This window comes from Urocitellus parryii, chromosome 5 (genome assembly GCF_045843805.1).
Source record: "Urocitellus parryii isolate mUroPar1 chromosome 5, mUroPar1.hap1, whole genome shotgun sequence".
Lineage (NCBI taxonomy): Eukaryota > Metazoa > Chordata > Mammalia > Rodentia > Sciuridae > Urocitellus > Urocitellus parryii.
The window spans coordinates 14,281,937-14,296,703 of NC_135535.1; the positions used below are offsets into that span (position 1 = coordinate 14,281,937).

The 14,767-nt window shown below is 54.2% G+C and overlaps 1 protein-coding gene across 2 annotated transcripts in view; it reads left to right on the forward strand.

The window, feature by feature from the left end:
• The window catches only part of Syn3 (synapsin III), a 378,592-nt gene extending 367,103 nt beyond the window's left edge, over window positions 1-11,489 (forward strand). For both annotated transcript variants that reach the window (XM_026396709.2, XM_026396711.2), the window contains 4 exons: window positions 2,377-2,511; window positions 3,209-3,296; window positions 8,051-8,342; window positions 11,357-11,489. In XM_026396709.2, coding sequence (XP_026252494.2) covers window positions 2,377-2,511; window positions 3,209-3,296; window positions 8,051-8,342; window positions 11,357-11,489 — 648 coding nt within the window. The remainder of the gene's footprint in view (window positions 1-2,376; window positions 2,512-3,208; window positions 3,297-8,050; window positions 8,343-11,356) is intronic.
• The last annotated feature ends 3,278 nt before the right edge of the window (window positions 11,490-14,767 follow it).

The window sequence follows — 14,767 nt, forward strand, 5'->3', positions numbered from 1 at the left end:
GCTCCTCTGCCTGGGACCTCAGAGCTCCTGGGACCCCACAGGCCCTCCCGCTCCCATCTGCATGTCATCGGGGACGCCAGACGTCCCCCCAGGCCCTGCCTCCACCCATAAGTGGCAGCCAGGGGTCCCCCGAGGGCCCGTCCCTCCGGGTTTTCTCAACTTTCACTCTTAGGAAGGAAAAATGTGCACCCGTGGGCCCAGGCTCCTGCCCCCACACATTCAGGGATGAAAGACTGTTCACATGAACAACAAAAAACAAATCAAAAAGGAAGCGAAGCAGTGGGCTTGGACTTCAAGGCACAAGAAAACAGCTTCTCAAAAATGTTCCAGAAAAAAAGTGGCTTTCGAATTTTCTTTTTCTTTTCTCTCAGAAACATTACGGGGTTGTTCCCCTTCCTTTTGGGTTTGGGGTAGGATCAGGGAAGCTTGCCACTAGGATTAAAAGGTATTTTTTTTCCTATTAAGGAAAGAAAAAGGCAGGAGAGATCCAAAAGTACTGGATTCCTAGCCACCTCACCGCTGTGGGGAGAACAGAGCGTGTGTGATGGTTGGTGAAATCCCCGGGGGGAAGGCCCTCTCTGACCTGTCCAGGCTATGACATGGCTCACTGGAAGCATGTCTCCCCGGGGACACCCAGTGTCCACTTTCCTTGGCTATGTCCACTGTGGGGATTCCAAACTTGTGTGACCTGAGGTTGCGTGGTCACTATTTTCCATTGCAGAGAATGTGGAGAACGCACCAGGCCAGGAGAGGGTAGGCAGGGTCAGGGGGAGAGGACAGGACAGGCCGGGGACAGACTCCAGAGCTGGAACTCAACACAGCTGCTGTAACCCAGACTGCCCATGTGGCGGGCACTGGGATCCCGACGTCACAGACCTGGGCACAGACCAGGAGCCCCCTGAGGAGTGTTCAGGCCCCTGCAGGAAGCCGAGGGGCAGTCGGCTTCACAGCCCCTCAGGCTCAGGGGCGCGTCAGACTCACAGACCCCGCTAGTCCAGCTGGAGGGACTAGCAGCTGCTCAAACAGCCCCACAGAGGAACAGTGACGAGCCCAGGGTCTCACAGCAGGTCTGTGGCAGAACCAGGCCTGGAACCCTTGTTGCCTCTTCTGGGTTCTGACCCTGGAGAGCTGGTGAGAGTTTGCCTGGTGACAAGGAAGGTGCCACCTCTGTGAGCCTCGGTCTCCTCATCACTGGGATCAGGACACTAACAAGACCTGCCTGGGAGAGCTGCTGAGATTGGCGAGTGCCCACGGCAACAGGGCAGGCCCCACCCCTAGCCTGATGAGCGGGCTGCTGCAGGACCTCCGTCCCCCCACTCCACCTCGCAGCCCGTAGCACAGCTCTCCAGTGGGACAGCCAGCGAGGGCAGAAGGAGCATCAGCTCCCAGAGCCCGCTCCCCCCATCTGAGACAGCTTCCGGGAGGAGGGGCTGGCTAGGTGCTCCCTGAGGGAGGAGCAGCTACCCAGGCCACCAGGAGTGGGAAGAGCAAATCATGATCATGAGGACCCAGAGGACAGAGAAGCTGGTTGGTCCAGAGCCGGGGACGAGGGGAGACCAGCCCCGAGGTTTGAGGGGGGTGGAGCAGGTGAACGCTGGCGGCTGGATTCCAGCGGTAGAAGAGAGAGACGGGGTGAGAACACAGGAGTTCACGGGTCTGCCAAGGCTAGTTCAGGGCCTTCCATAGCTGCCCTTGCCCAGGGACTCACCTGGGTCATTGTCCTGTGTGGCCTCAGGCAAATCCCTTCCACCCCTCAGTTTCTCCATCTGTAGAAACAGCAGAATGGCAGTCCCCGGCTCTCAGGCCACCTCTTTGTCTCCTTGGAGAAAGGCCAGGTCCCTGGGAAGTGACTTTGGCCCCAGGCCTGTGTTAGAGAACAGCCCTCCCCCCTTTCCTCTTCTCTCTGAACCCTGGGTCAATTCCAACCCCCACCTCCACCCCCCCTTTTTTTTTGGAGCCCCCACCTTTACTGTTTCCGGCTTTGTGGAAAGTCTTGACCTTGGGCCAGAGGAGAGGAGGCCAGACCCCACCCTTGGAGGGGGCCCAGTGGGAAAGGAGGGGGTGGATCCCAGCTCCCCAAAGAAAAATATGGAAAAGGTCAGCAAAGGCTCCCAGCCTGGGTCATGGTCACGTTGCCCTAGTCCAACATCTGTAGGCAGACCAGAGCTGAACCAGGGAGCTGGTTTAGACTGAAGTTGGGGGAACAGAATGTCTCCAGGGAGCCCAGTCGCAGCTGGAGGTGCGGGGCCGGGTGGTTTGCATGGAGGACATCGCCATCTAGTGGTCATTTCGGTCCTGAGCCCAGGGCTACTCCTGGACGTTGCTGCCCCAGCTATGCAGGCATGGGGTCCTTCACCCCTCCTTTGTCTCCCACAGGTAATGGACAGCTCAATGCCCCTGATCGGGGAGCATGTGGAAGAGGACAAGCAGCTGATGGCTGACCTCGTTGTCTCCAAAATGAGCCAATTCCTAATGCCAGGGGGCACAGTACCCTCACCCCTGAAGCCATGGGTAAGATTCTCCAGAATAAAGAACATGCTGGATGTCTGGGCTGGGGGCCCCTCGATCCAACAAAGGGATCCCAGGGAAGGAGCCATAGTGGGGAGATAGGAATGAGGTGGAAAGAGGTGGGTATCCCCATGGGGGGACTCAGGACGTCTCTAGGGGCCCCTCCTCCCTGCTGGAGAGAAAGATCTGGTCCCACCTGGCCTTCAGGCACCTGTGGGCAGAGAGCACTGACAGCTGTCATAATCCCTTGCCCGCATCCTGGGCCTGAAGAAGAGCCCGTGTTCACAGGTCCCTGTGTGTTCCTAGGGCACAGATGATGGAGACTATTGTGTCTCCCTGCACAGCCCCCACCAAGGAGGACCCACCCACTCTGCAGAGACCCCTCCAGCTGCAGTCTCATCCAGAGACTTGCTCTTGTCCCCCACCCAGATCCTGCTGTCCCCACAAGACCTCATCCATGATCACAGATGTCAGGTTGATGGTTCAACTTGAGGAGGGCCCAGGCGGCCTTCTGCTCTGGAATGTTCTGTCTTGGGTAGTGGCCACCCCAACATGTACCTGTGTGAGACCCGATACACGGAACACTTAAGAACGCCTGCAAGGAGGTCTCACTCACTAAAAAACCATCTCTCTAAGGCTGGTCCCCACCCAGGAAAAGGCCAGGGAGATGGCAACAGGCTTCCTTTTTCTTCCGCTTTAGGCTCCACAGATCAAACCCGCAAAATCCCCCGGGCAAGGCCAGCTGGGACCTCAACTGGGACAGCCCCAACCACGCCCACCTCCACAAGGTAAGAGCCAGGGAGGATGTCAAGGGTGGTGCACGGGATCTCCAGAGGGCACTCTGGAAGAATCCATCTTCACACCACACCCGTTCCACACCGACCGTGAGGTGTGTCAACCCTTTAGCGACAGGGAAGGAAAGAGAACGTAGACCTGCCTTTCAGTGCAGTGCGGGTTGTGCACGGGGCTAGGCACTTTCTAGCCTCCCAAGCTCTCCACAGGAGAGACATCCGTATTTCCTTTGTTCTGCGGTGGCCGTGGAAGCTTCACCCAGGGAGGCACAAGCAACTGGCAGATGGACAGTCTGGCCTTTTAGACCTTCTAGAACGTGTTCACTTCTAGCTCCCAGAGGCATGAGCCAACCCGCTGGAGTGAGAGAGGAGAAAAAGCAGAACACAAGACATGACCTTGTCAAATGAAATCCTTCCTCAAAACATTCCAGCAGTACTACATAAATGCCACCGTTTGTCAGGGGACCGATAAATATGGATACCGCCGTGAGACCAGATCACTAGAACAGCTAGGAGCGCTTCCGGGGAACCTCTGCGGCCCGGGAGCTCTCCCACGCAGGCAGCAGGCGCAGGGAGGAAACGCCCCCTCTTACCCTCCTGGGTCTGGGGTCCGCTGCAGCTCCAGAGCAGCTCTGCAGGGAGCCACCAGGCCAGGCAGCTTCCTTGCAATCTCTAAGGATCTGCTTTAAAATTGACCAGAAAGAAAGAGCTTCTATCTCGTCTGGCCTCGCAGCCACAATCATGAACACAATACATGTATTGCTTCTTGGAAAAAGTCAACCTTAGGCAGCAGATGGTCTCCTCTTCCATAAATCTAAGGAAAATTGCCCCTTCCTCCCTCAGGACTTCCTCCCTCCTCCTCTCCTTCCTCCCTCCTCTCCTTCCTCCCTTCTCCTCTCCTTCCTCCCTCCCTTTCTCTATCACTGTCATTTATTCAGTGTATTCTTTTATATTAGCTCACTTTTTCACATAAATGAATGTGATGTTGACTGTTCCCCCCCCCTATACTCCAAAATACATGCACAATTATCGAAATTATATTCAACCACAGACCAAAAATCACCACACTTGTCAAAACGCTGGGCTAGTTGACCTTTCGGCCTCCGTGTCTGTAGTTGCAGGGTCTCGCAGTACAAAGGCTTATTCAGACTCGAATCCACTCTAAAGGCCAGAGTAGGCTTCCCCACTTAATCTTACTCATGTCTTTTTCTTTGTCCCTGAAGTTTTCTCTCATTCTCTATTCTGACAAATCCCCAGAGTATTGATGCTCAGTTCCCTCTACAATTTAAAACAGTAACACTCGGGCCGCACAGGGTACTGCACGCCTGTAATCCCAGGGACTCGGGAGGCTAAGGAAGGAGGATTGCAAGTTGGAGGATCACAAATTCAAAGCCAGCCTCAGCAATTTAAAGAGACCCTGACTTAAAATAAAGCATAAAAAGGGCAGGGGATGTGGCTCAGTCGTAGAGCACCGCCGAGTTCAACCCCGGGGCTGAAAGAAAGCCACATTTACTGAATGTCAACTACATGTGCGCCTGTGCCTGGGGCCCGGGGCACAGTCCCTCTGGACAGCAGGAGGACTTAGCTGAGGAAGCCTGTTCCCCTCAAGTCAAGGAGGCAGAGAGAGAAGGGGGGTCCGGGGTCCCAACAGGCCCCTCAAGAACACACTCCAGTGACCTCACGTCATCCCCTCTCCCAGCCTCAATTTCCTCAGCGATAAAGGAGGACAAAGCAGCCGTCACAGGTACTGATGAGGAACTGTCCCCAGAATAATGCGGGTGAAGCAGTTAGCGAGGTGTCTGACAGAGAGCGGGCCCAGAGACATCAGCTCTTCCTACTGTCACTCACTGTCAACAACCGCTCCGAACCTCTGACTGGTAGTAACCTGTCTGACTCACAAACCTAAAAACCAGGTTGCTCTTGGTTATCATCAGGGGTCCTTGTACCTCCCGCGACCCCACTGTCCGCCTGGCGAGACTTCCCTAGTTCTAAACGTTCCAAACGACACGCGTCACCCCCCGCCTCCTGGCCTGCTCTGCCTGCCCCCTCTTCCCCACTTTTTAAAAACACATTTGAACAGAGCCCCCTTTTAAAAGAGAGCTACTGACTGTGGTTTCCTCTCTGCCCAGAGCAGAAACACGCCGGATAAAGAGAGATTATTTTAAGGAACATGCAGCTCAACACACTTCTAGTCCATGGAAAAATAATCGATCTAAAACCAGTTAAGGTAACTAAAGAAAGCGCTCCAAGAATTAACAATCCGGATTAAAAATAACAAGGCTAATTCATCTTCTCAAACAAGCCTCATTGAAGTCTGAGGTTTTCACCAGTCTCCCCCAATGACAAGATCACATGATTGTTTCAGACTCGATGCTCGTTTTCAAACTCAGTAACAGTGAAGGTTTCCTTTCAATAAACTTTGCTTTCTAGCAGCAATCCTGTGATTCGGCAGAGACTTTTTATACATGATATTTTGTGTCTGTGCTCAAATAAAAAAAAAAAATGCTAAATTGTATGCTTTTCCAAAAAAAAAAAAAAAACTAAAAGAAATAATGAGGGTGTCTTTTAATGAATCCAAGGGATATATAGGGACTTAAAGTTGATGAGTTGAGCACACAGAGTTTTCAAAATATTATCGGCCCAGGGTGGGGATGGAGTTTAAGAACCATGTAGAAAACATGATGTTTTATTTGACCTGCAGTGGGTTTAGAAATAAAACAGTTTCCAACATTTAAAACTCGGGAACTTTTACTTAAACATCTAGATTTTATGTTAAGCCTCCCACCCTCCCCCCTTGCCAATTTCTAGAGCCTTCCCCCCCCACCACCACCCTTTTTATTTTAGGGACAGGGTCTCCCTGAGTTGCATAGGGCCTCACTAAGTTGCTGAGGCTGGCTTTGAACTCTTGATCCTCCTGCCTCAGCCTCCCAAGCCACTAGGATGACAGATAGAGATTCTAGAAACAGTTGAGTCTGCCTTCCTACATAGAGCCATCAGCTGCCGGCTAGTCAGGGCTGATCCCTGGACCCAGCAAGGGCTCTGCCTTTGCCTCAGGCCCTGCTCCTCTCTGTTGTCACTTCCAGGGTGACAGGCGGTCAATGGCTATTTTCTTTAGGCTCGCACCTCTTTAGAGAAAGTTCTCTGAACCCTTATTATGTCCAGAGGGACGGGTTTTTTAAAGCAGCTATTTTTCTGACACTCCTCCACTTTGTTTATTTACATACCCGCCTGGCCCAGAGGTGTTGGAGTTTGAAATCAAGGGGTCCTCCCATCTACCGTCATGAAAGAGGTCAAGGTTCAAAGCCACATGCCATCATTTGCTAAACTGGGGTTGTAATTTAATCCAATTTAGAAAGTGTTCCCCACGCTCACAAAAATGTTTAATTGGGAGGGCCGTTTGGTGTATGATCCAATGACTTCATTGTGTGACTTCCCCACAGTCACGTGGCAAGTTCCTGACAAGGCTTGAGTCAGGACCCGGGGCTCCTGGGGCCAGCAGAGAGTCAGGGCCACCAGTCAGACAGGTCATGCCCTCGGCAAATGTGCCCAACTGGCTCCGTGTCCAAGGGGAAGGGTCCTCTTGCACCTGGCCAGAGCTGCTGCCACCAGGGAAAGCAGCTGAATTTTCTTAATTCACACAAAGACGTCGTGAGGACTCAGGGCAGCCCTGGGAAGGGAAGGACTGTGTCTCCACCTCTGTACAAAGAGCAGAGTCACATCTTCTCCATCCGTTTCTCTAGAAGAAAGGATATGCTGCTCCTGAAAGTTCTTAGAAAAATGAAGAGAGCAATCCCAAAAGTCAGGGGTGATTCTTTCCCTCTTTTTCAAAGCCACACCTCTTCTGCCTGCTCTTGATCCTCCTGCCTCAGCCTCCCAAGCCTGAGGGAGAAGAATCCGAGTCCCTCATGACCCCCCCACACACACCTTTGCGGTCAGGGTGGTGTTCAGGGCCTTGTAACTCAAAGCTGCAGAATCACCCGCAGTTTTCTGCTCCAGCTGGGTAACAACAAAGAGCCGCAGCCTGGGCCCGTAGACCACAGCAGCTTTATGTCTCACGCTCTGGAGGCTGGAAGGTCAAGACCAAGGTGTCTGCAGGACTGGTTCTGGGTGCAGCTTCTCTCCTGGCTGGCAGACGGCAGCTGCTTCCTTCTTCCCCAGCCGCACACCCACATTGATGCCTCTTCGTCTTCTTAGGGGGACTCCACCCTGTTGATCAGCCCTCACCCTGATAGCCTCTGCCACCCTTAATTACCTCCTCAAAGACCCCACCTCCAAAAGCAGTCACACTGAGGGTTAGGGCTTCAACGTCCCAATCTGGGGGTACACAATGCGGTCTGCATCACCACCCCAGATCTACTGTGTCAAGTTCTTTTTTTTTTTTTTTTTTTGACAAGATCCCCAAGGATCCATGGGCACATAAGAGTTTTAGGCCCAGTGAGTCTATGAACAACTTTCAATCTTTCTTTTCCACATGGCTTTATGTATTTGTGCCAAAAGAATAAACATCTATGCTGTCACATAAGCCACTTTTATAAGCAGTATGTGTTCAATGCCATCAGTAGCATCTCTGTCACTTAATGCTATTCTGCCACATCCTACGATCGGATGACCCCAGCCTCTTCCACTGGACAAGTGCGCCTCGGGGCACCTGTATCTATTTCGTTTTCAGTGTTTACTGTTGTCAACCACAATTTGGGCACAGCCCTGTTGAGCCTCATGAATGCGAACCTAACCCTCCCTTCGGCCTGCAGGGGGTCCTCGTCCAGCCCAGTCTCCTCAGACCCCCAGATCCGGAAGCCCCTCCCAACAGAGGCTCTCCCCACAAGGCCAGCAACCCCTGAGCCCCCAGGCTGGATCCCCACAGCAGCAGCGGTCGCCAGGATCTCCACAGCTCTCCCGGGCATCTGGGGGCAGCTCCCCGAACCAGGCCTCCAAGCCGGGCACCAGCCTCGCCTCGCAGCCCCGGCCGCCCGTGCAGGGCCGCAGCACCTCGCAGCAGGCGGACGAGAGCAAGAAGACAGCAGCGCCCCATCCCCATCTCAAGTAAGTGCTCTGGCCACTGGGGCAGGAGACTGGGTGCCGGGCTCTTCAGGGTCAGGGACTCAGAGCAAAGAAAGATCCAAAGAGGCCTTTCTCCTGGGCTTTAAATAGGTGGAAACTGGTCTGAGGCATTGCCTGGGTGGGGCAGGGCCCAGGGAGACGGAAAAGGGCTCCCGTGTGCCCCTCCATCAGCCCAGGAACTAGTTACCTCTTGCTCCTTAGCAAACCTCCCCCAAACTCTGTGAAAGCCACCATTTTCCTTGGTTCACAACTTGGGGGTTCAGCAGTTCACTCTGAGTTTAACACAGCCGGACAATGCTTCTGCTGTGTCTCCTGGAGAACTTCCGGGTACCATGAAGAATGCCAAGGTAGATTTGGATTTCAGATAAACGTGAAAACTTGGGGTATTTGCCTGGGGCGTGTTAAAACTTTAAAAACATATGCTTGCTTTTCGCCTGAAATTTTGAATGGGGTGACGTGAATTTTTCCTTGCCAAGTATGGCAGCCCTCCTCCCCAGGTCACTCCTGTGGATTGGTGGACTGACTGGGGCCAGGTGGTGCTGGCGGTCAGCTGGCCCTGTCTCCAGGGCATCTCCTCCTCACCTGGTAGGATTGCTTCTAACAGGGCAAAAGCAGAGGCCTGAGGCGTTGGGGGCCCAGCTTGGAAGCTATACACCTGCCCTTGTCAAGCAGGTCACCTGACCGTGCCCAGATTCACAAGGTGGGGAAAGAGTCTTGGCGGAAGGAAGCACCTTGCAAATGGGTGGCCCACAGGGTGGGAGGAACCTGGTCATTTTTTAAAATAACCTTCATGACACACACGCACATCCTGCTTCCTCTCAGGGCTTGCTCTTGGTTTACAGAAAGAGGGATCCCAACCATGTGGCCCCTGGAAACTTGTCCCTGTACCCGAACACAAACAGCAATCATCACAGTTTCCCAGACCACACCACCGCCCACTTGCTCGGGGCCAAGCACTCTGTGAAGTGGGGTTTTCTTAGGTCCCCATGAGCTTAGAAGTTAAAGACTCTCACTATCCCCGTCCTACACAGATGAATAAACAGAAGGAGACTGCAGAACTTGGCCGAGTTCCTATTGTTCGTAGATAGAAGGGTGAGGACAGAACCCAAGGCATCCATGATAACATGATTTTTTTTTCAAATAGGTAATATATTCACATGGTTCAAAGATTTTAAAGACACTAATGATATAAAAGATAGACATTGAAAACCCTCACTCCAACCCCACTCCCATCCAGTGCTTTGCTCCCCTGGTCCCTAGAGACGACCATATTTGTTAATTCCTTGTCTGCCCTGCCAGTGTTTCCTTATACAAATAGAAATATATACCCTCTGATCCCCTCCTCGCTTTCTTACACTATGGCCATATTCACTATCCACACCATTAGGCTCCTTACTTTTCAGTAACAATACAACCTAGAGCTCTTCCACCCTGTTCATTGAGATTTTTAATAGCTGTATAGTATTCCACTACATTGTTGTACTTTGATTATCTAATTAGTCCACCTAAGTAAATATCTGGCTTTAACTTAAACAATGTTGCAATCTTGAACATCTATTTTTTTTTTTTTTGTGGTTTATCTAGCTAGAAACTCATAAATCTCCTGACTCCTTGTCGCTGTGGGGAAAAAAAAAATACCCAGTTTGATAGATATTAACAAGTGCCCCTCAGGCAATAGGGCATTGTAACTGACAGCACAGGCTCTACAATCAGACTGTCTGGGTTCCAATCCCAGATCCACCATTTAAAAGCTGAATGACCTCCAATAAATTGCTCAACTTTTCTGTGCTACAGTGTCTTCACGTGCAAATTGAGACAGTATCTCGCTGGGTTATTATAAGACTGAAATGAGTTTCTGCACAGTGTGTGCTTAGAATGTTAAGGCACCAGGCAAGCTTGGAAATGCGCGGCCTGTCCCCGTGTACAAAGGTCACCGCCGCAGCTATTCACAGGGCAGGCGAGAGCTTTGGAACTTGAGCCAGGTTTGGGCACTGGCTTTGTGGTCATCTAGCTAGAATCCCATAGTCTCCTGACTCCTTGTTTAGCATATCCTTTCTTATTTTTTCATCTTTATTTTCTTGGCAATGCTGGGGGATGAACCCAGGGCCCTGTGCGTGCTAGGAAGTGCTCCACCACGGAGCTACACCTGTAGCCCTAGAGTATCATTTTATTTAGTTCAAGTCGGCAGATATTTACCAGATACCCACTCTGGGCCTCATCCTGGATAAGGCTTTTACGGGTTCATAAGGGAGGGGAAAAACTAGTCCCCACTTAGAAGAGATCTCCATTTTTTAATGTGTTGACAAGGCGGTGTGCAGACCCTTTAAACTCGTGACGTATCTACATCGTCCCATCCTATGTCACCTCCCCTGGACTGTGAACGTTTCAAGGGTAGGGCATGCTGCATTTGTCCCTGCACCCCATCAGCTGGCTCTGGGGCTGGCACACAGGAAGGGCTCAGCAGGATGGCTGCAGGCCAGCTCCCGTGACACAGAGAAGGCACGGGGGTCTCATCAGCTGGGACCATGGAAATTCCAAAATGGTGGGGGTGGGGCAACCATAAAGGCCTTGAGAAAGAGGTGGGAACAGAAGCCCAGAGGGTCAGATCCGGATTCCCACTGTGGGGCACCCCAGTTGGCCCAGGGCGTCTGAGCACACGGGGGGGGGGGGGGGGGGGGGGAGGTCCGGCCTCCCTGGGAAGGCCTGCTGCCTGGGCAGCCTGGGTGAGGGGCAGGAGCCGAGGCCTGGAGGCCGCCCCTCTGGCTGTGAGAGTCCACCAGAGCAAGACCTGCCTCCGCCAGCCCCGATTTCTGTACCTAACGAACGGGGATCTCAGCAAGCGCTTGCAGATCGGGTGACATCCCCACCAGTCCCAGGTAAGGGCTGCGACGCCTGGGTTCTGGCCTCTCAGGCCTCTGGCTTTTGGGACAGCCCCAGGCCCAGGTCCTCGGGAGCCCGGGCCTTGGCCCCACCACCTCCTGGCCTCTCTCTTGCAGCAAATCTCAGTCCCTGACTAACAGCCTCAGCACCTCGGACGCCTCCCAGCGCGGGACCCCGAGTGAGGACGAGGCGAAGGCCGAGACCATCCGCAACCTGAGGAAGTCCTTCGCCAGCCTCTTCTCCGACTAGCCCCGCCGGGCAGAGGCCAGGAGCCCGGGACCCTGGGCCCTCTCCTGGCCCGGCCTCCCCCTCGGCCTTCGTTCCTGGCAGGAAGAGGAGGCCGGGCCCGAGAACACACTTTCTAAATGCCTTCGACCCAGGAACGGGCTGACCGTCTCCGTGTGTCCCCACTGTGCTTCGTCCTGACCCCAGGGCCGTCTGAATGAGGGGTGGGCCCTGGAGAGCCGCCGGGCTCCCCGACTTCGGCCTCTAGACAGACCGCGCCACCCGCCGTCCCCTCGCTTGCTCCCCTGCCCCGACCAGTGACGTCTGTTCCCACAGCTTCCACATCTCTCCTTAGTGCTGTGCGTGCCCTTGGGCCGGGTCCCCTCCCAGGCCCTGGCCACCCCGACCCAATGCAGCCCCTGGAGTCGACCCCGCCACCCAGGAGGCAATAACTTTTAACAGCAAAGAAAGAAAAACCCCAGCAGGGACTCTACCCCCTGCCCACACCCGTGCTGGACCTGCCCTCAGAGCAGCAGGCAGAGGCCCTTCGCGGCCAGGGCAGGGGGGGAGGAGACCTGAGGCCAACAGGAAGAAGCCAGACCTGGGCCACACGTGGGGCCTTTAAACAGCAGAAGCAGAGATGCCCTCGGGTGCTGCCCAGGCCGAGGGTGGCCCTTAGCTGGACAGCCGCGGTGGGCACAGGCTCTTGTAGGAAGCCTGACCATCCTCGCCACCTGCCCGTGTGTCAGGACCCAGGGAGAATCAGCGGACCCAGGCAGGGGACAGAAGGGCTCCAGGTCAGCGTTGCGCAGACCCTGCCCTCAAGGCCCTGGTGGGCCTCTCAATTCCAGGAGGGTCCCGTGACCAAGGGGGCTTGGGAAACACTGTTAGGGGACTCCTTTGGAGACGCAGAGTGCCAAGTAGGTGGCAAAGGCTCTTGGAATTCCTGCAGGACAAACGATCAGCTCTAACTTTATTTTATCCAACTTATTTGACCAAGCAAGTGAATGACAGAGCGGACCGGGCTCTCTCCCCTGTCCCAGCCCACCTCCTGTGATCAGTGGAGCCAGAGCGGTCCCGAGTCACCAAGCACCTGGTGCTAGAAACATCATAGGTGCAGAAGCAGCCTCCCGGGCCCAGAATATTGTGACCTCACCGTGTTATCCCCTCACAGCCCACTGGGAAACTTGAACATGTCTTCCCCTCACCGTCCTCGGGCAGGAGGTGAAAACTAAAGTTGGCCTGGAGATTGCTTAGCCATCAGCTGAGGCCTAGCCAGGTTCCCAGGAGCATAAGACAGTCACCACCTTTGTGGTCCTTTCAACCCAGACTGAAGTGGTGAGGACAAGGACAGAGACTCTCTCCTGCATTGGGTCACTAGAACCCTGAGCCTCACGGGTTAATGGCTAGAGACTGATACTGGCTCAGTATCAAAGTGCTAACCTGACTGGCCGACAGAGGTCCACTTGGACCTTAGGGTCATCCCCATCTTGCCCTCTTTCCTCCCTCATGATCAGGTCAGTGTTGAAAGCAAGAGAGCCTGAGCTACATGAGAGATCCTCTCCTCCTGGTCAGGATCCCTGGTCTTGGACTCAGTAATAAGTAGCAGCTCCAGCATCAGAAACATCAGAGAGCTCCTGTTGGCAGTGACTACTCAGAGCCATGGTTTGGCAGCTGAGGCCTGGTTGGCCCTGACGAGGATCAGCAGAAAAAAAAAACAAAAACCCAGCCGTGGCATGAGGTGAGGGGACAGCTGGTGAGGGCCTGGTTCTCTTCCCAGTACCCAGAAGACCCCACCCCCTTATTCTGTTGTGTCCTGTTGAGTTCAGTGTCTCTGGGACTATCCCTGGTGGCACGGGGGACCTCACTGTGCCGCATCTCCTTCCTCCTCTCTCAGCCTGTGCCCTGTGGCAGGACTGTAAGCAGGCCACTACTGGCCAGGAGCAACAGGGGCATCCCGGGGCAGCGCAGATTGGGAGATGGCCAGCCCAGTCGCCTGGAGGGGACTGCAGCTGCCTTGGGAGCATCACCTTTGTCGCATTCCGCTAGACCCCCAGGCAGGAGCGGCGGGGCCTTGGGGCCAACACTTGCCCCGCCCCCCACTTTGGAGAGGTCGTCTGAAGGTGGGGAACAGACCAGTTCATAATTCAACAGAACTTTGCTTTTCCTCCTTTTCCTCTCTTCTGCTACCTGACCTCCTTCTCTCCCTCTTCCTAACAACCTCTCGAGGACACGGGCCAGGCAGGACAAAGGGAACAAGACAGTGGTGTCCAAGGCGGGTGCCTTTGGAAGCTGTGGTGCTGCCGTGCTGGGCGTTGAACCCAGGCCCGCAAGTGCTGTACGGCTGAGCCACAGCCCAGGCCGGTACACCTAGCCAAAGAGCGTGTGAATATCAGTCCAATAAGGTTTGCTCATTGGCCCTGATCAGTCAGTGATCGGGGATCCTGGAAGTTCCAGCGCCCACGATTCCACGCAGAGGTAACCACTGGACATGGACACGGGTACATCCTAAAATCCTGTCGTCACCCTTTAGTTTGTAGTTCTCTTTCTAGGGGGTCTCTGACAACAGTAACCCACGGCTTCCCCGCTTGGCCCTGAGAAGTTAGGGGTCACTCATGTAGGTCTCATGTTGAGAGAAGCTGAGCCCCAGCCTCATGGGCCTCAAGGCCAGGGGCCCCCACTTCTCTCCTGATGGTGGCAGTTGAGTTTGCTCCCGTAGAAGGACCAGGGGCTCTGCCCCTAGGTGTTCATCACATGATTCCAGCACAGAGTTCCAGGACTTGCAGTCTGGTTCTTCTACTTTACAAGGTATATTTCTTGCCCCCGTTTTTCATGGGTAGATCCTTCAAAGAAATAATGCTGAGCTACTTTCTGAATCAGAGGGTGAGAGAAGAACTGGAGGTCCCAGGATGTGGGACCACAGAGTCCATGTGCTATAGGAGCTTAAGAACATGGGACACCCCGTGGCCATCATCAGTCCTTGACAACCCCCCCAACGCTCTGTGATACCACACAGCTCCACACGCACAGCCAGCTGGTCACAGGCTGCAGGGAGTTTCTCAGTGCGGCCCTGGCTTGTGCAGAGTGGTTACAAAGGCAAATGAAGCCTCCTTTCAGACCAAAGGAGTCAGAATTTCTAGTCAGGGGCCCAGAACCGGCCTCGGCCAGTCTCCCTGGTGGTGTTTTGATGCCTACTGAAGTAAGATCAGCTGCTCTGAGCTCAGCTGGACGGGAGCTCAGCTGGACAGGAGGCCGGGCACGAGAGGCGTTTGGTCTGGATGTGTTTCAGTCACCAGTAGCTT